This window comes from Pristis pectinata, chromosome 3 (assembly GCF_009764475.1).
Source record: "Pristis pectinata isolate sPriPec2 chromosome 3, sPriPec2.1.pri, whole genome shotgun sequence".
NCBI classification, from domain to species: domain Eukaryota; kingdom Metazoa; phylum Chordata; class Chondrichthyes; order Rhinopristiformes; family Pristidae; genus Pristis; species Pristis pectinata.
The window spans coordinates 85047327-85069205 of NC_067407.1; the positions used below are offsets into that span (position 1 = coordinate 85047327).

The following is a 21879-nucleotide window of genomic DNA, read 5'->3' on the forward strand; positions in this document are numbered from 1 at the left end:
TGGCAATTTGCAAGAGGCAAGTATGCCTATTAGTTACAAATCATCACAAGCTCCTGACCATATTGTGCCCTCTCTGCCTTTTGATTCACAAAATCTCCACCTTATGATTATGAATGCAGTTGGGCAAGAGGTACAGAAGTCTGAAGTCCCACACCACCAGGTTCAAGAACAGCTACTTCGATTCTTGAACCAACCTTCACAACCCTCATCACTACCTCAGTACAGCAATACTATGACCACTTTACACTCCAATGGACTTTGTTTTTTTTTGTTCTAACTGTGCTTTCTTGTAAAAATTGTGTATAATTCATGTTTTCCTTGTGAATGATGCAGATCTGATGTTTTGTGCCTGTGATGCTGCAAGTAAGTTTTTCATTGCACCCATGCATACATGTACTTGTGCATATGACAATTAACTCGACTTCGACTTTGCTATTGCAAATTAATTACCTGCTCAACATGCAAAAGCTTAGCAATTAAAAACAAAAACTAACTTTTAACATGATAATAAATATTCAGTGCAAATTGACTTCTTGCTGATAAATGAAAATTTTTAGTATGGAGTTTCACACATTTAGGTTGTGAATTGTTTGAGTTTTAAAAATAATTCTGTTTCTTTTAATGCAACATTCCCTGCCTTTTTTTCTGTACCTGATTTGAAACTGACTTCAGCCACTCCAATTCTCCCTCCTTCTCAAAGTTTACTGTCACATGCACAAGTACACGAAGGTACAGGTGCAATGAAAAACGTACTTGCAGCAACATCACAGGAACATAGTATCAGATCCACAATATTTAAAAGAAAAACAAACATAAATTATACACAATTTTTACAAGAAAGAGCATGGTAACATTCACAAGAAAAACAAATTATATACAATTTTTACAAGAAAGAATACAATTAGAACAAAAGAAAATCCATTTTTGTGCCAAGTGCTTAAAGTGGTCACAGCATTGCCAAACTGTAGTGATTAGGGTTTTGCCAGTTGGTTCAAGAACTGAATGGTTGAAGGGAAGTAGCTGTTCTTGAACCTGGTAGTGTTGGACTTCAGGCTTCTGTACCTCCTGCCCGATGGTAGCTGAGAAAAGGTGGCATGGCCCGGATGGTGGGGATCTTTGATGATGGATGTTGCCTTCTTGAGGCAGCACCGCCTGTAGATACTACCAACGGTGGGGAGGGATGTGCCCATGACGTATTGGGCAGAGTCCACTACTCTCTGCAGCTTATGTTACTGCACATTCAAATTGCCGGACCAGACCATGATACAACCAGTCAGGATACTTTCAACAGCACATCTGTAGAAGTTTGTTAGAGTGTTTGGTGACAAGCCAAACCTCCTTAACCTTCTAAGTAAATATGCTGGCACACTTTCCTTATGATTGCTTCTAGGTGCTGGGCCCAGGACAGGTCATCTGATATGTTAACGCCCAGGAATTTAAAGCTGCTAACTCTCTCCATCGCCAACCTCCCCCCCCCCCCCCCCCCCCCCCCCCAGGTGTCCTATCTTGCTCCAGTAAGCTGACTCATCACCACCTGTGATTCATTCAACGACAGTGGTGTCGTTGGCAAACTTGAAGATGGCATTGGAGCTGTGCTTAGCTACACAGTCATGTGTGTACAGAGAGTAGAGCAGGAGGCTCAGCACGCAGCCTTGAGGTGTACCTGCGTTGCTGATCAGCGAGGAGGAAATGTTGTTACAAACCCTCACTGATTGAGGTCTGCCATTGAGGAAGTCAAGTATCCAGTTGCAGAGGGAGGTACAGAGGCCCAGGTCTTGAAGCTTGATGATGAGTTTGGATGGGATGAATGTGTTGAATACAGAGCTGTAGTTGATGAACAGCAGCCTGATGTATGAGTCCCTGTAATTCAGAGCAAGTGACGAGCCAGAGAAATCACATCTGATGTTGACCTGTTGTGGCAGTGGGCAAATTGGAGCAGATCCAGGTCACCTCTGAGGCAAGAGTTGATTCGCGCCATAACCAACCTCTCAAAGCACTTCATTATGGTTGATATAAGTGCTACCAGATGATAGTTATTGAGGCAGGTCACCACGTTCTTCTTAGGTACCAGTGCGATAGATGCCTTTTTGAAGCAGGTGGGAACCTCAGACCGCAGGTTGAATATGTCCATAAATACCCTAGCCAGTTGGTCTGCACAGATCTTTAGTATTCAGCCAGGTACCCCTTCTGAACCAGACGCCTTTCATGGATTCACCCTCTTGAAGGATGCCCGGATGTCAGCCTCAGACTGAAATTGCAGGGTAATCCAGAGATGTGGGGGCTTTTGTGTTTCCTCTGCTAACTTAAAAATACCTCATACTGCAGAGAGTAGTGGACTCTGCCCAATATATCACAGGCACATACCTCGCCACCATCGGTAGTATCTACAGGATGCACTGCCTAAAGAAGGCAATCAAAGATCCCCACCATCCAGTCCATGCCATCTTCTCTCAGCTACCATCGAGCAGGAGGTACAGAAGCCTGAAGTCCCACACCACCAGATTCAAGAACCGCTACTTCCCTTCAACCATTTGGTTCTTGAACTGGCACAACCCTAATCACTACAGTTTAGCAACACTATGACCACTTTGATCACTTCGCACTAAAATGGACCTTTTTTTTGTTCTAATTGTGTTCTTTCTTATAAAAGTTGTGCATAATTTATGTTTATGTTGTTCCTGTGAATGCTGCTTATCTGATGCTACGTGCCTGCGATGCTGCTGCAAGTAAGTTTTTCATTGCACCTGTGCATACATGGACTTGTGTATACGACAATAAACTCGACTTTGGCTAGTCACTGGTTTGGTCATGTGGTATTTGCCCCACTGTTCACCAAGGTCCAAGGTGCCATTTCCATCATTGCTCTACCAGCAGTTTGGTGGAACAGAAATCAAAACCTAAATGCAAGAACACTCCAATATCATTAAATTCCCTACTCCAGCAAAATCAGGCTCATTTGTTAGTGATAGTGCTAAATAGCCCACATTTTCTCATTTGCCTAACTGATTCTGATTTACTGCCCAAAACTCAGCAAAGTGATGTGTGCTAGATTAAAACGATAAGTAATAGATCAGTAAGCTTTTTCCCCCCATTATCACTGTCTACACGTTTTGTGTGTGTGTGTGTGTATGTGTGTGTGGGGGGGGGGGGGGGTGGGGGGAGGTGGGGTGGTGGTGGTGGTTTGGAAGGCAAGGATGCAGTTCCTTGCATCTTTTCTCTTTGGAGAGAAGGCGCATGAAAGGTGACTTCATATAGGTGTACAAGATGATAAGAGGTATAGATCGAGTGGACAGTCAGAGACTTTTTCCCAGGATGACAATGGCTAACAGGAGGGGACATAATTTTAAGGTGACTGGAGGAAGATATAAGGGAGATGTCAGGGGGAAGTTTTTTTTATACACAGAGAGTGGCGGGTGTGTGGAACGCACTGCCAGCAGAGGTTGTGGGGGCAGATACATTAGGGACATTTAAGAGACTCTTAGATAGACACTTGAATGATAGAGCAATGGGGGGTTATGTGGGAGGGAAGGATTAGATAGATCTTAGAGCAGGATAAAATGTCAGCACAATATATTTGGTTCCCCCAAAATTTTGAGGCTGAAGGGATATTCATGTTATTTATCAGCTCTCGCTGAATAATAGATTACCCCAAGAGAACACTATGACACTGAAACATCTCGAAGTGCTTCACAGCAAATTTGCTTCACTAAAATTCTGTGACTGGTGTTATATTGTCAAATATAAACTCATTCTGCACCAGCCACTTACCACATACATTCATAAAATGAACACGCAAATCCATGCTTTGTTTCAGGTAGTGGTTCTTGAAGGAGGAGGAATATTTAGCAGGACTATCACACAGAATCAGAGTCACTAGAGCATGGAAACAGGCCCTTCAACCCACTAAGTCCATGCTGACCATCAAGCAGGCATTTAGATTCATCCCTCATTCTCATCAACTCCCTATAGAATCTGTCATTTACCCACACACATAGGGGCAATTTACAGTGGCCAATTAACCCACCAACCTACATGTCTTTGGAATGTGGGAGAAAACTGTAGTACCCAGAGGAAACCCACTTGTCACAGGGAGAGCATGCAAACTCCACCACTCAGACAGCACAGGAGGTTGGGAATTGAATCCGGGTCACCAGAGCTGAGGCAGCACCATCGTGCCAAAGAACACTGCGGAAGAACTCTACCTGCTTCAAAATGCATTATTATTTCTTTAACATCCATCTTAGCAAGAGATGCAGTTTTATATTGCATTCAAAGCACAGTTAAACAATAATTCCGATTGAGCAGTACTCCTCCTACTTGCGTTGGGAGTGGGTTTTTTGAGGTCAAATTATAGTTGTAGGGTTCCTGTCAGAAGTGCTACCAAGCTGCTTACAGAATTGTCAGCTTTAACCTTCTGTATGTTAGTCTGACATTTTAAAATAAAAACAAGCATGATATTTAGGCTTTAAAAAGGGCCTTTTTCTGTATTTGAAGCATTGAATTCAACTGCCCAATATTCTTGATTCCACCCAGTTGATCTAATGGATCTGAAATGAAGCCCATGAAAATATCCTTCACCCATCAGAAAGGCCGTCACACTGAAGCAATCAACAATATTATTTGAGTCAAAAATAATGTCCCCTTGAAAAAAGTGTGATGATTACACATTAAGTTAAACATGTTTCTTTGCTTTAGACTGTAGCTCTTTTATAGAGAGACATCTCTCATTATTTAATCCTTTAGTATAACATGAACCCCATGATTAGAGTTGCCTTTAACCTTCTCTTTTGCTGGGTTTTCCAAGATCATTCCTTGTGTATCTTGTCTGTTTCACTGGGGAAAAGCAGCAATCACATCTCCTTAAATACTGTGTATTGAGATCAAACGTGGTGTCAAAGAGCAGTTCTGTATCAATCTGCTTTTGGCTGGCCTCCAAATATCAGCCATTGCTCATATACTATCCTTCACCAGAACAAAAGCAGATTGATATAGAACTGTTCTCTGACACAAGACTTTAACTCTCATTTAAGTTGCCACTCTCCATATCCTCCAATCTCTATTAAACTCTCCTCCAACAGTTCTGGCCTTTCCTCCACCAGTGGCCAGATTGTCACTGGCTCTCACCCAATCATTTGGCAGAGAATAAACAAAAATTAAAATAGTTCTCTTCAGGATTTGAAAGAACTTGACCTAGTGAAGGAAACCGTCCTCTCAGAGTTCACTAGATATAGTACAATCAGGTTGGAGAAGATAAGTTTTTCTGAAGCTGTTGCCCATTTTGGAGCAGAGGTGCGGGTGTGTTGAAATCACTCTGGGTTAGTCCTGTCCTGCTGCCAACACTTATGAGCCAAAGAACACTGTAAAGCTTGCTTCCATAAGTAAACATCAGTTTTCTACTCTACATGAATAATTTATGAGAAAATGCTCCAGATTCAGTCACTAACACTGTTCACTATAACCTAAATGTCGCTAACACTGTTCTTCAGATACCTCTTATAACCTAAGTGTCACTAGATAAGAAAATCCGTTACTTGGATTCTTAGAGTTTTGTTTCCTTATTATTGATTGCCCTCAACAAGTTAGTAGATAAAAGGGAACACATTGTGTTCTAGTTGTAAATTTGTTCTTGGTTAAGGTCCAATTTATTGTCAGTCTCTAGTTTCCTTAAGCAGATGACGATGGTCAACGTTCTTGAAATTCATCAGGGTTTGTATCACCCTACTGCCATTACTTTGAATTATTTAGTAGATTTCTGTTTATGCACCTGTACATTAGTGTTAGTCTACATGGGCATCCAAAAATAGAATATCAGGAATTGAGCTCCTATACCTTGGCATTCAACATGTTAAAGGGCTAAAACAACTATTTTACTAGCATCCAGACATACAGTATAAATGTAGTCTACAAGTAAAGACTGACTACCCCATGCACCTTTGCAACAAAGTGTCCTGAACCGCATTGGCCCTGCTGAGGGTTTCTGGACTCAAGATTCACGCAGTTGTACAGCGTAGAAACAGGACCTTCAGCTCTCCGAGTCAATGCCATCTATCATGCTTAGCTATACTAATCCCACTCGCCTGCATTAATTCTAATATCCCTCTAAGCCCTGCTCATTCAAGTACCTGACTCGTCTTGACTCAATGGTTTTTGAGGTCTCAATCCAGTTGCAGGTGAATTTGAAACAAGCCATAAGGATAGATTGCCGGTGCACACAATATACTTGTTACAATGGTGAGGAGCTGTTTTTGGGGGGGGGGGGGGGGGGTGGATTTCAAAGATGCTGAATGATTATAGTGGTGTTTTAGATAGTTTGCATCCTTTCAGCAGAAGTCTGACAGTATCAAGAATTTGGTTTATCCCCTTCTGCATGAATACAAAGTTATAGGAACTGTATGGCTGAATTCTTGATACCCTTTCTTGGCTGGCATGGGGAGATTGGAGAGTGGATAAAGTCTATCCCCCAGCATCTAATAGTCATTCAAACTTACTACTGAAATAAAGTTACCAGTCTTTTTTTTTTAAATGTCCATTTTAAAAAGGGACTGTCAGAACTCCAGAATTTGTTGCAAATTACATGGTGAATTTTTGGTCAAATGCAATTTTACAAACATGTAAGAGGCAAGAATATATAGAAGAAAAATTCACTTACGAATTTGTTCCACTAATTTAAGCATGACTCCTCCAACATGAAAGTCTCCAGTTACTCTCAGCTTAAACTCCAATGGTAAATCTTCATTTGGCTGATCCACCTGAACATTAAGTTCCCACGAAGTGGTTCCATAATCACTGGATGATGTCATCTTGCCAGGACCCAATTTCAGCTCTAGCAATGAAAAATGTTGCAAAATGTTCATGCCGTGGGTTTTGATGTAGCCTAATACTTGGTAATAGCTTGCATTGTCTTGTCCAAAGTACAAACTTTTAACCACATCATTTTAAAAGATAACCGTGAATTACTTAAGAATCTTTATTTTAATTTTCATTAATTCAATGCTTTTTTTAAATTACTTAAAAAGTTAAGGCAAATTCAGTGGGCAAAAAGGACTTTTGCATCTGACAGATAGAACATAGAACAATTACAGCACAATTCAAGCCCTTCGGCCCACAAAGCTGTGCCGAACATGTCCCTACACTAGGCTTACCCATAGCCCTCTATTTTACTCAGCTCCATGTACCGATCTAACAGTCTCTTGAAAGACCCTATCGTATCAGCCTCCACCACCGTTTCCAGCAGCCCTCACTCTCTTTAAATTTTCACACACAGTCATTGGTAATGGATCAGAAGATTCTGCCAGATTCAGCTCCTCAAAATTGAATTAGTCAGTAACAGAAATAGTGTAAGTAGTCTCTGGAATCCCAAGTTGCAAGGATGAAAGATCTGCTAAAACCCCACTCATGATGATAATTTATTATACCCTACAGTAACGGTGATTCTTGTGTGTGTGAATGTTATGTGAAGGAATGACAGGGTGGATGTGAATTCTGATGCTCCAGTAAACAGCCCTTTTCCCACTCCCTATGCTTACACACAGGGAATAATTAATTGTGATGAATCTACATGAAGCTAACAGTTTCTGTGGAAAAAAAACTTTCATCAGCATTTGTCTCTTCCACCGATAAACAACTAATCAATAAGATGAAATAAGATTCTGTTCACTCTCACTTCACCATTCCTGTACTATTAGCCCCTTCTTTAAGTGGCTGATTATCCTGAGGTGAGTGAGCCACCTCCCAACAACTTAAAAGACTTTCCACTTCTACGAGGCACCAAGCAGGAATGTGATGGATCCACTAGTCAGGATCAATGCGACAGCAACTCGCAAGGTGCTCAACACCATCCACGATAAAGAAGCCCACTTCATTGTTACCCCATTAACCACACTAAACATTCATTCTCTCCACCACCAATGAATAGTGGCTAGAGTGTGTACCATCTACAAAATGCACTACACTTACTCACTTAAGTTACTCCAACTGCATGTCCCAAACCCAGAACCTCTATCATCAAGGACTACTGCAGGAGGTTCACACACAGTCCCAGTCACTCACCATCATGACTTGAAAATCCATCATTGTTCCTCCATCATCACTGGATCCACACCCAGGAATTTCCTTCCAACAGCAATAAGGGAGTACCTTCTCCAGAAGGACTGCAACGATTCAAGGAGGCAGCTCACCCCAGGGCAATTAGGGATAGGCAGTAAGTGCTAGCCCTACAATGCCCAATCCCAAAAAGTGAATAAAAAAAAGATATGTGCAGATCACCATAATCTCTTGCTTTCAATCCAAGAGTTTATGCATGAAGAGTCAACAAACATTTTTCCAGGATTTCTGCAGTGCGCTGACTTTGACTTTCCTCTGAAACTTGAGCACTGTTACTGTCATTTTCAGTTCAACACTTTCTGACACTTGACATGGCCCACCCCCTTCCCTCATTAAGAGTTAATGAGCAGCCAATACAAGCCAATTTCTATACATTAATTATAAGTGGGAGGGGGGGGGGGAGGGGGGGGGGGAGGGGGGAAGGAAGATGGTGAGAAGAAGGGAGAAGAAACAGGAGCAGTAGCCCGAGAGAGGGGAATCATAGCAAAAGACAGCTATTACTTCTCAGAGAGAGCATAGCTTCTCTGAAAATTCAACTTGATGTCTGTTTCTTCAAGAATCAAAAGATGCTTGACATTTTGGAAGGTGGATTCAATTTAATCCACTGGCCACATATTGGTGAACGTCATCACAAGCCTGGATTTTTAGAATCCCAGATTCTTCCAGTTTGTCAATAACATTTATGTAGAGTGTATGCAATTGAGGAGAGTGTTCATAAAAAGGAATGTGCTAACATGAAACAGTTCTGTGTCCCTTTCCATAAAAAGAACTATTTTGATTTTCTTAGTCTTTACATCACTTTATTAGAGTCTTTCAGCTACAAGAGTGGTTTACACTCATGATAGATAACATAATGACTTTGGGTGCAAAGGCAGTGTATGTTGATTCACTCAGTTTCCTCTTTATTCTAGAGGTAACCAACTTCAGGTTTACCTTTGAATGATACTTTGGGCATACTGATGAATAGCACAATTCATATGATGCTTTGCAAACCATGTGGTGTTGTGATCATGGATCCTTTCATGGCAGTCATTTCAAATAGGTGTATCCCCAACTTAATGGCCTGGTCTTTCATGGCTTTGTCATCCCCACAGAAACACTGATATTTTGAGATACCTCTGGAAGATTATAAGCACATGTACAAAAATTAAGGTCGGTAGCAGTACTCCCAAATGGAGAGTTGGTGCCAGTGTAAACTGCAACCGTTTAGCTATTGCATCTGTGATTAATTTTAGACTTATTGCTGAGTAGTGCATAAAAAATGCTGCTTTATTTTTTCTAGAGATACTGGGCATGCTCAGAATATATTTTTCAAAAGCAAATACTGTTTTTGAGGAAATGTAGTAACACAGGATAACAATAACACAACACTACACATCTAGGCAGTAAAATGCAGCAATACTTATGTATCAGCACAACTGTCCTCACTGATGAGCAGCAACTACCAGGCCCTCTGTACTCCAACTTTAAAAGTTGCACCCTTATGTTTAACTTCTTTCAAATGTTACCTTCCCACATCTCACCAACTCCAGCATTACAAGGTTCCCAAACTCTCAGAACCTCAAATTCAAGTCTTTTCAACAACCTCCAACTTCTGGCATCAGTGTTATCAGCCATCTGCATGGAGGTGAGAAAGGGAGGGGTGGTTTAAAAGAGCTCCACAATTCTTCATTACAGATGTTCACCTTCAAATCCTCTATTTAAAATGAAAAATCTGCAATGCTGGAAATCTGAAATGAAAACAGAAAATGCCAGAAATACTCAGGTCAGGCAGCATCTGTGGAAACAATTAGCATTTCAGGTCCAAGACCCATTATCTGACTTGTTTCACCTTCCACAGAACTACTCGACCTGTGGTGTGTTTACAGCATTTTCTGCTTTCACCTCTATTTTGATACCTTCTTTAACCAAGGCATGTCACCTATGCAAATATCTCACTCTTTGCTCAGTTCAACTCGCTTTAAAGTGACCTGCTTGTAAAGTTTACACAAGAGATCCTGCAGATGCTGGAATCTGGAGTAACACACAAAAAGTGCTGGAGGAACTCAGCAGGTCAGGCACTATGTATAGACAGTCAACATTTTGGGTTGAAACCCTTCATCAGGACTGGAAAGGAAGAGGGCAGAATAAGCTAGAATAAGAAGGTGAGGGGAGTGGGAGGAGCACATGCAGGCAGGTGATAGGTCAGTTCAGGTGAGAGGGGGAAGATGCAAGAAGCTGAGAGGTGATAGGCAGAAGAGGCAAAGGGCTGGAGGAGGATGAATCCGGTAGGAGAGGGCAGTGGATCATGGAATAAAGGGAATGAGTTGGGAATAGAAGGGCAGGTCATGAAGGAGGGGGCCACAGAAATGAGGGAAGACAGTGGGGGGGGGGGTGGGTGGAAAGAGAATGGGGGAAGGGTTACGGGAAGTTAGAGCAAAAGCAAGGACTGCTTCATCAAGCACCTTGGCACCATCCGCCACAAAAGCAAGGATCTCCTGGTGGCCAGCCAGTTCAATTCCACATCCCACTCCCATACCGGCATGTCTATCCATGGCCTCCTCTACTGCCACGTTGAGGTCTCATGACCCGTCCTTTATTCCCCACCTCTTTCCCTTTATTCCACAGTCCACTGCCCTCTCCTACCAGATTCCATTTTCTTCAGCCCTTTGCCTCTCGCCTCTCAGGTTGGAGCAACAACACCTCATATTCCACCTTGGAAGTCTCCAACCTGACTACCTCAACATCGATTTCTCGAACTTCCAGTAATCCCTTCCCTCATTCCTGTGGCCGCCTTCCCCCTGCCCTCGTGACCTGCCCATCTATTCCCCACCTCCTTCCCTTTATTCCATGGTCCACTGCCCTCTCCTACTGGATTCCGTCTTCTTCAGCTCTTTGCCTCTTCTACCTATCACCTCTCAGCTTCTTACAGCTCACCCCTCCCCCACCCACCTACCCCCATCACCTGAACTCACCTGCCTGCATGTGTCCTCCCCCCGACCTAATTCTGGCTTCTGCCCTTTTCCTTTCCAGTCCTGATGTCTCGGCCACAAACGTCGACTGTTTATTTCTCTCCAATGGATGCTGCCTGACCTGCTGAATTCCTCCAGCACTTTTTGCGTGTTGCACTTGTAAAGTTTTAAAGGTAGAACACAAAAACAAGCCTGGAGACAAGAGATTGAAGATACTGGAATCTGGAGCAATGCACAAAAAGCTACAGGACCTCAGCAGATCAGGTAGCATCTATGGAGGAAAATAGACAGTTGACATTTCAGGTTGAGACCCTTCACCCAGACTGAAGCAGAGGAGATAACTAGTAATAAGCAGGTGAAGGGAAGGAATAGAGCAAGAGCTGGTAGGCAATAGGTGGATCCAGGTGAAAGGGGGTGGGGTGGGGGGAAGGAGGTGATAGGTGCAAGTGACAAAGGGCTGAAGATGATAGAATCTGATAGGAGGGAAGGAGGAATGTGTGGGTGATGGGCAGAGGATGGGAAATAAACAGTGATGGGGGCTGTGTAGTTCAGGGGAGAGAGAAGAGGGACAGGAGCAAAAAGGCAAGATTAGTAATGATGACTTATAAAACTGGGAATTATTCCTTGATAAAACACCGATGTAGATAAGGCAGAAAACCAGACTAAGGATCAGAAACGAGATTACTAAAATCTGCTGTCCAAGAATGAAAACAGCGACGTCCGCATTGAGAAAATCTGGTTGCCCCACATTCCTAGTGATCAACTTGAAGGAAACCCTGCAATGTAAACTGAACTTTGATACCACCTGCCAAGCACTAACGCTAGCGTCTGAACAAGTGATTACATGCAAACTGAGCCGACAAAAATACTCTTAAAGTATTACAGACTATTAAAAAGCGGGGAAACAAGGGCTCTATTGAACAAGCAAACACATTAAGGGCGTTCTCTGATAACAGTACAAATACGCGAAGAAGAGTCAATAAAAGCGAGGCGGCAAAATGGAGCAAGAATATAATGTGAGAGAGAGAGCGCAGATGAAGAGAGGAAAAAAAGGAGTAAGGGTAATATTGAGGATTGTTCCAAGATAGGAATGGGATTAAAGACTGCAATAGCAAAGTGAGACGAAGTCGTTTCTAAAAAGTTGCAACGCGTGATAAAACCGTGGCAAAAGTTTATGGATGTGGAGGGTCCTGCTAAGGAGGGGAGGCGAGGGCGAAGAGATCCCAGGCCGTCTATATTTCGTTCTTCCGCGACAGCCGACCCGAGATTCTGCCTCGCTCCCATCACTCATATAACAGAGAGGCGATTTTGTCTTCCTTCGGCTGCAGGCTACTGCTTTCCCGCACCTCAACAGGTAAACTCACCTTTAGGAGAAGGCTTAGAAAGGAAAATAATCCCGCGACGTTCAACTAAAACATTCCTCCCATTGAATTTGCAAAGCAAAAATACACCCAATGCAGTCTTGGTTTCCAGTCAGTGTTGCATTCTGACCGACCAGCAGCAGCAGTACACCCGCCGCTAAGTTCAAGAGAGAATGCAAGGTGAAGGGTGAGATTTCAAACAATCCCCCTCAAGGCAAAGATTTTCACTTCCTGCCAGCCAAGTAATGCTTTATTTAAATCCCGGAACTTCTTTTAGTTTATTGCCAAGGTGCAACTCTCTCTGCCCTGATTTGAAATCAAAGTTAATTCCTCATCCCCGCATATTAGGCACCTGGCGCTGGGAACTTTCGGGTCACACTCTCCAACTTGTGCAGACTGAGAGGTAACCCCAGGGAGGCGCGGGTACACCCACTGTAAGCAAAACCTTTTCCAAAGCGGGACAGACAAAATGTGGTAAAACTGAAGCGTTATTTCAACACTCTGGTTTTATTCCCCCAAGCATACAAACCTTCACAACCAAGAAGGAATAAGTTCTTTATTTAATCAGTAGCATTAAACTCGTGAATATTTGCCTGTAATTGCATTTACCTCTGCAAGTTGTGTTCAATTGAAATTAACCTTCTATTTGCAATTTCAAGTACTCTTAATGCATCACCCACTGAACTCGATTTGCCTAGCCTAGACCCCACCTCGAATCAACAACCCGGTGAGCCTTATCCACAAGCAAAGGACCTACCTCGCTGACCCTCCCCAACCCAGATCCGTCTAGTGGTAAAATTGAAGGCGGGGTTTCGCCAGCTGCAAAGCTGTTAGTTATTGTCATCATTTTCATTTAAATTGACATACGGACACTCAAAAACTTAAAATTTAAAAAAATTCAAAAAAGGGAACAATATTTTGAAAATAAGAAAAAGGAACTGCAAAACAATTAAACAACATTGAAGGAAAATAATTTTAAAATAATGTAACCTTGTCCCCCAAATCTTTGCCCCACAATACGCACTGAAATCAATGAGGTTTTGCATCCTGCGCCAGGTCGCAAGAAGCCATCTCCTCATGTTAGTACCGGGGAATCCGAGCTCTGCATTGAAGCTGGATTCTCTGCAGAGTTTTGCGGTGGAGTCACAGACATGGACAGCGTGGATATATCATGTCCATGCCACCCGAGAAGTAATCTTTTGTAGTAATGCCTTTGCCTTGGCGAGTTCAGTGCTAATCTAGATGCGTATTAAATGTTATGAGAGTCTCTGCCTCCACCATCCCCTCAAGCAATGCCTTCCAGATTTCAACCACCCTTTGAGTGAAAAATAATCTTCCTCTGATCCCCTCTAAATCTCACCTTTGGCTAAATCTATGGTTTTACACTCTGCTGTGGAAAAGTTTCTTGGTATCTATCTTATCCATCCCCCTCATAATTTTGTATACTCCTAACAGATCCACCCTTGAATTCAGAGGTACAAATCTCCCAGTAATCCTAATAAAATTATTACATTTTAAGCACAACTGCTTAAGTGCAACTGAGACTTATGCATGAACTATTAAACGTAAACACTTAAACATGATGTTGTAGCTGGTAGAGGTACTGCCTCAATTCTTGATTCAAGCCTGACTTTGGGTGCTGTCTGTAAGGATTTTGCAAATTCTCCCTGTGACCACGTGGGTTTCATCCCACATCCTAAGAAGTACGAGTGGGTGAACTGACCATTGTAAATTGCCCCTAGGTGAGTGGTAGAGTTTGGGAATAGGGAGGGGGGAGAAGTTGATGAGAATGTGAGAAGATTAAATAGGAACAGTATAGGATTGGTGTAGATGGATGACTTTTGGTTGGCATGGATTTGGTGAGCCAAAGTACCTGTTTCTGTGCTCTATGACTCTATGACCATCTTTGTACATACCCATTAGCAGTGTTGCTCTATGGGAATAGCTGGAGTAGCTGTGTGAGTGACTTTAGTTCACGTAAATAAGGAAAAACAGAACCATTTAATGTAAAAGTATATATCCATAATAGTGGCTAACACAGATAGATCTTGGGCAGTGATAATATCTTGTATCACAGATAGCTTCTTCAACTTCTCAATGGTGGCCTCGTTGTTCTCGCCTGCCCATTCAAAGGAATGTTTAATCGTAATGTCCTCTGACTCCTCGAGAGCTTGTCGCTTCCTAATTATTGCGATTGGAATCTGGACTTCAAGTTTTGGTATACAAAGGCCACCGTCTCTTAACTTGGAATATAAAATTCCATCAGTCATAATTTTCAATCATAATGATATTTTTAGAAAGGACTAGGCCAACTGATTTATGATCAGCCCACATTTAAATTGAAATCAGTTTCATAACTGATGGAAAGTACACAGCAAAAAACAGATCTGAATCTTGAAACATCCTTGGATTCAATCAAAGATTACATCACTTGGGGTCCCTGCTTGTTTGCCAACAGACAAACTATATTCTAGAATGATATCAACTAGATTCAGTACACGAGTTTCAGTACATTGTTTTGCAGCAGTAGAGCAGTGCAAAGACATAAAATTACTATAAATTACAAAAATAAATAGTGCAAAAAAAGGAATAATGAGATTGTGTTCATGGGTTCATGGACTATTCAGAGAGTGGTGAGTGCGTGGAATGGGCTGCCGGAAACGGTGGTGGAGGCTGATACGATAGGGTCTTTCAAGAGACTCTTAGATAGGTATATGGAGCTGAGTAAAATAGAGGGCTATGGGTAAGCCTAGTAATTTCTAGGGTAGGGACATGTTCGGCACAGCTTTGTGGGTCGAAGGGCCCGAATTGTGCTGCAATTGTTCTATGTTCTATGTCTCAATCAAATCTCATGAATCACAAATATATTCAATATCTTATTAATTACAAATATATTCAAATCAAATGTAATTATAACCATTGTATTCCCGTTATGGATTTTTGAATGAATAACTTTGATTATTCACATTTATATTAAAGGAATCTTGAAGTGACTGTTGTGCCAAGAAGATAGAAGGAGAGGGATAGAATCATCATAAGAATGACAGATACCAGAGAAAGGTCACTGGATTCAAAGGGCACAGTGGTTTTGAAGATGGCAAGAAACAGAATGCTTCAGTGCTTCAAAAGGAACATTAATCCAATTTCATCAGACCAGGTTTTGAGGGCTGAAGGTCAGTTCCCATAATACTCAGTCTAATTCATTGTGTGCTTTGCCTGTGGGTTTTGTTGGGGCAGTTATAAGGGAGCTTTAACTGGTATCCAATCCATTCCGGATCTAGCCTAGTGTACTTTTTCACTTCGATTTTGGCTACTGAATGATTGACAGCTATAATCTTCCTGAGACACTGTTCACTTCAAGTGGAGGGTGGGGGAGGGTGGCATAAAATCATCAGGAACTGTGGGGAGGTTGCTAGGTTCAAGGTGCAGATCTGGTGGACCAAGACACCCAGTTTCAAAATGGAATAAAGCAAGAAGCTTCAGTAAAGACTGAGCAATTTTACTGAGAATCCCCGCAGCCCAGGATTTTGCTAATTTGAAAGTTTAGTCACCTTCTTCTAACACAGCCAATTTAATGAAGCTTAATTCATTTGCAAAGGTAGCCCATACCTCCTGGCATTGCCCAACTTGAACTATTGTACTTCACTGGGGTTTTGTTAAAAAATCTTCTTAAAGGAAAACAAACTTGAGTTTTAAAAACACTATGTTGTAACTGCACTATCTTTTGTTGTACAAGGCCTGGTAATGTATTCTGTAACTAACCTTTGCTTTATCTGCCCTTGGAATGTTTAAGGTTGATAGTATTGAGAGAATGTTACTCTACTGTTAACCCCAGATATGCCTGTTCTTGTGGAACTTAATGGGAGACTGTAAAGTAAGGTTTAATGTTTATCTGATTGAGACTGACAGGCACATTAATTGGTCTGAAATTATATACATTCCAAGAGCATGAAATGGTGCAATATTAACTCTGCAGGTGTATTACCAATTTTTTGAGATCAGTAGTGACACATTGTCTTTCTCCTGCCGTTAGAGTTGGAATCTATTGTGTGTGGTTTTTAATCACTGGTCTCTTCATTTTTTTTTACTTTGGCTCAACTTGAAGAATTGGATTATCCTTCAGAGGTGGGACCTAACAGCATCCACCCTGCCCCTATGAAGGGGGTTCATAGTAATTCTGCAATCGCATGATACAGAATATGAAGGAAAGAATCAGGCAATTTAAAGGAGCTGGATCTGGATTTAATCAAAATGCGATTCTTCAAATCCCAGTTTCTCCACACCAGATAATTGTTGGCCACAACTAATGTGAATTGGCTGCAGGTCAAGGAAGCAGAGTAGTTAGACCTAGAAGTTCAATTACCTAGCACTTGCTAGTTATGCAACGGATCAAAACGTAAATCGATTACTAAACATGGGAATTTGCTTTTCACACATCCAATTGCACGACGTATCTGCACTGACAGTATGCTGGATGTGTGCTAGTGACAACAGCCAGATTACAATGCATATTCAACGTTCCTGCTGCTGCAATACTGAAGCAGAAGTGATTGGGAAACAGCACAGGCCCAGCTAGGAATCCAGGACTTAACAATTGAAAGAAGGCCAGTGTATCTTCTCCAATCTATTGAGGAACCAGATGTAAGTTCATTTTGCAGGTAAGGCCTTCTATTTTCACTCATGCTAGGGTGGGAGTGATGTGACCTTGAGTCTATCACCATGATGTCAGAGATTGTGGTACTTCATGCAGTGGGTGTAAGGTCAGCCAAATTCAGCCTGCTATTTGCGTCAGCAGTTCCTTTTGTATTGACATGGCAGGAGTCTCTGCAGATAACTTTGTTCTTCACATGCAGCCTCTGATGAACATGTGAGAAAGGGGAGTTCAGTTTAATGGAACAGCAGGACCTGTAATGCAATAGGAACAGTTTTATTGTTGGGACAGGGTTCACCTGAACTGGACTGGGACCAGGCCTTTCAGAAGTAAAACCAGAAAGTGTTATGGATACTCAGCAGGTCAGATAACATCTATGGAGTGAGAAGGAATTAACATCACAGATCATCAGAAGTAAGGTTGGAAGGCACTTTTATTCTCAAAGAATGGGTGAAAGTTTGCTTGATGATAATTAATCCTAGCAATTGTTAATTTTAAATCTAAGATTGATAGGGTTTTTTGATATTGGTATTGGCTTATTATTGTCACTTGTACCAAGGTACAGTGAAAAACCTGTCTTGCATACCGATCATACAGGTCAATGCATTACACAGTGCAGTTACATTGAGATAGTACAGAGTCTATTGATATAGTATAGGTAATAACAATACAGAATAAAGTGTCACGGCTACAGAGAAAGTGCAGTGCAATAAGGTGCAAGGTCACAACAAGGTAGATAGTGAGGTCACAGACCATCTCATTGTATAAGGGAACCGTTCAATAGTCTTATCACAGTGGGGTAGAAGCTGTCCTTAAGTCTGGTGGTACATGCCCTCAGGCTCCTGTGTCTTCTCCCTGATGGAAGAGGAGAGAAGAGAGAATGACCCGGGTGGGTGGGGTCTTTGATTATGCTGGCTGCTTCACCAAGACAATGAGAAGTAAAGGCAGAGTCCAACGAGGGGAGGCTGGTGTCCGTGATGCAGTGGGCTGTTTCCACAACTCTCTGCAGCTTTTTGTGATCCTGGGCAGAGCAGTTGCCATACCAAGCCATGATGAGTCCAGATAGGATGCTTTCTATGGTGCATCGGTAAAAGTTGGTGAGAGTCAAAGGGGACAAACCAAATTTCTTTAGCCTCCTGTGGAAGTAGAGGCACTGGTGAGCTTTCTTGGCCGTGGCATCTACATGATTTGACGAGGACAGGCTGTTGGTGATGTTCACTCCCAGGAACTTGAAGCTCTCAACCCTATCGACCTCAGCACCATTGATGTAGACAGGTGCATGTACACCGCCTCCTTTCCTGAAGTCAACGACCAGCTCTTTTGTTTTGTTGACATTTTAAACCAAAAGCATTAAGTTAGACAAATTTGGGCATATGGACACATTAAATATGGTCTCATTGAAAGGGCAAACAGGGTCAAGGGATTAAAAGACCCATTTTTTCCTCGGGAATTAGTTTGACTCTATTGGACATGGTAAATGCCTGGCACTTGTTAATCAATTCCATACACGTTCAACCCTGGATGTGGTCCAGCTTTTGCTGCACCAGAGTATGGACTCCTTCCTCATCTGAGGAAATAGGAATGGATCCAAACATTCCCCTCCTCTGCCTGATGATATGAAGATCTTTAATATGATAGCTAAAACTAGCTGCTGTTCACTTGCACTTATACCATAGGGGCTCTGATTATTATTGAGCCTTTTCTTCCCGTTAGTTGTCTAACCTGCTAGCATCGTAACTTGGGTGTGGCAAGCGGCCTGATTTATTGTGTGTCAGTTCACTTAGTTCTGTCTACAGCTTGCTATATCCAGTTACTTACCTTGCAAATCCTGCCCTGTAGCCTCGCTAGTTTGCTACCTTTGTACCTGAAAATAAGGTAGCAAACTAGCGAGGCTACAGGGCAGGATTTGCAAGGTAAGTGTGGACTCTCAACGGGAGTATAATTTTAATCCCACTGCAATCTAAGAACTCTTACTCAGCATTTTCCTTCTTCAAGCATCGTCATGCTAGGAGCAGTACAACTGTACCTGAAAATATGGTACTGTTCCTGGCAATGACGATGCTTGAAGCAGGAAAATGCTGAGCTAAGAGTTCTTAGATTGCAGTGGGATTAAAATTATACTGCCGTTGAGAATCCACACATTTTGACACATAGTCAGTTTTCAACATTGGATCTGTCCTTAATGTACCTGACTTAGCATAGCGGTAGTGATATACAACCAAATGGAAGGCATGCTCAATGCTAAGGCAGGACTGTCTCTACAAAGACCTTTGTAGAGATCTACAATGGGAGTGCTAAGCCTTTTACCATTGATGCTGTCATGGACAGATGGATTTATGAAAGGTATATTGGAGAGCAAAGGGTTGTAAGTTTTTCCTTGTATTAATTCTCTTACCACCCATCCCAATCACAGTTGGGCAGCTAGGTTCTTCAGGTAATGGAATCTACTCTTTTGATGGAAATGAAGTCTCAAACCAACAATGCATTTCATCCTCTTGTAATGACATTATGCTCATGTTGGAGCAGATGGAACCTTTACTATGGTGTATGCTGCACAAGTCAAGCATGCTGCCTTGTTCTGGGTAAGAAGACATCCTTTGGTATTATTGTATAGGTAACATCCAGGCAGCTGGAGAAACATTCATGGATTCACCAGAGGGTGAAGGCTAGCCTAGCCACAAGGCAAAGGATGATCTCCACATGAAGGTTTGGTAAAGTAGTCCAGTAAGGAAGAGAGGCCTCAGTATTCCTGGTTTTCCATTCTCAAGGTAAGTTCTTTCTTTTAGGGTGGGTGGGGAGCCAACTATAGTGAACCCCTAGCCTAGATGCTTCCCTCTTACCCACAAATCAAGGACAATTCTGCCTCAAAGTACCCCCCTACTTGAAGCAGTCGTTCCTGGTACAGGGATTTCTCGTGGAACATTGCAACCAAAGCACAGCTTTTGTGTGTAATTGCCAAGACCTGGGATTCATGATTCCAGTGCCGGTGAAGCATTTTGCACATAGCATGTCACACATGAATCTGCTGTGTATCCTCCTCTCACCATTGTTTTAATGCACTTCTTAAAGTACCAATGTATTTCTGCATTCCCCATTTCTTTACAAGGCAGGGAGAAGCAATTCACTAATGAAGCAGCTGAAGAGGGTTCAGCCTGGGACCCTGCCCTGACGAACACCCACAACTGTGACCTGGGGTGAGATGACAACTGATAGTTACGCACCACCTTGAAAGGGAATCGTGCTACCCAAGTGTTTGTGTGAATAGTTAGCGCTGAGTGCAAACTGAGAGACATTGGAATGACCACTGTAGCATTCAATGTATGGGATGTGATGGAACGCATCAGGTTAGGTCAAGTCCTGATTGACAGCTAAGGTGTGATGCATTTCATAGTGCCTGTGGTGAGTGGGATGTGACACTTGAAGATTCATGCACTGGCAAAACTAGTAGAGCCACTGCCTCACAGTGCCAGAGAGCCCGATGCAATCCTGACCTCAGGTCATGTCTATATGAAGTTTGCACGTTCTTCCTATGACCATGTGGGTTTCCTCTGGGTGTTCCAGTTTCCTCTCACATCTCAAGGATGTGTGGGTTGGTAGGTTAAATGGCCATTGTAAATTGCCCCCTGTGTGTAGTAGAATCTGGGGGTAGTTGATGAGAATGTAGGATTAATGCAGGATGTAAATGGGTGATTGATGATCGACATGGACTCAGTGGGCCAAAGAGCCTGCTTCCATTGCTGTATCTCTCCATAACACAGACAAGCTTTGTTGCAGGTGAAGGGGAAGAGTGGAGGGAACAAAGGTAATATCTTTGATTGGATGAGACCAAGAGAGACTGAATAACTAACACAGTGTTAGTGGGAGCTGAGAGAAGGTGGTGAAGGCTAGTCAGCCGCAACTGATTTGCCCGGTAGAGATGCTTCAGAGAAAGAGATACTAAACAGAGCAGATGCTGGAAATCTGAGGTAAAACAGGGAACTGGTCAGTTCTGATATAAGCTGGTTGTCTGAAATTGTTGGATTCAGTGTTAGTTTCTGAGGGCTGTAAGATGCCTGGTCTCAAAATAGGGTGCTGTTCATGGAGCTTGCATTGGGCTTTGTTGGAATGATGTAAGCGGCCATATACAGAAGTTAGGGTGGAAGTGGGATGGAGGATTGAAGTGATAGGTGACTGGAAGCTCAGGTTCACCTGACACTGGGTTTCTCCAATGTAGAGGAGACCACACTGTGAGCACCAAATGTAATACAACAAACCGGAAGTACAAGTAAATCGCTGCTTGGGCTGGAAGGGTGTCTGTGTCCCTGGATTGTGGAAGAGGAAGACGTAAAAGGGCAGGTGGTACATCTCTCATGGTGGCCATGGGGGGGGGGGGGGCATGGAGGAAGGGGAGTAAATATTCATGAAGGTGGAAATGTTGAAAAGGAGGGAAGAGGGAATCTGAGTGGATGCTTGTGAGAGGTGGAGGTTGGTCTGATAAATATGGAGGTTAGTGGGGTGGAAGGTAAGGACAAGGGGAAGTCTATCCCTGTTCTGGTGGTTGGACGGGATGAGAGCAGAGGTGCAGGAACATACACAGTTGAGAACTCTGTCAGATTTAGTGGAGGGGAAACCATATGGAAGGAAAAAGGAAGGTATAGTCAGAAGCAATGGTGTGGAAGGTATTGCCATCAGAATAGTGGACCAAGTTGCCATGGAGTTTATCCATGATTTGAATTGCATGGAAAATAAAGTTTTTCTGTGCATAATGAATGTGGAAATTGCTTCTGGGTTACACTTTATTCTACATTCTGTATTATTTTACCTTGTACTACCC

General features: G+C 42.5%; 1 protein-coding gene across 1 annotated transcript in view; it reads right to left on the bottom strand.

The window, feature by feature from the left end:
* The window catches only part of fermt1 (FERM domain containing kindlin 1), a 72952-nt gene extending 60308 nt beyond the window's left edge, over positions 1 to 12644 (bottom strand). The window contains exons 1-2 of the mRNA XM_052011704.1: positions 12419 to 12644; positions 6650 to 6823 (exon numbers count right to left, since the gene is read on the bottom strand). Coding sequence (XP_051867664.1) covers positions 6650 to 6800 — 151 coding nt within the window. The 5' untranslated portion in view covers positions 6801 to 6823; positions 12419 to 12644. The remainder of the gene's footprint in view (positions 1 to 6649; positions 6824 to 12418) is intronic.
* Between the last annotated feature and the right edge of the window lie 9235 nt (positions 12645 to 21879).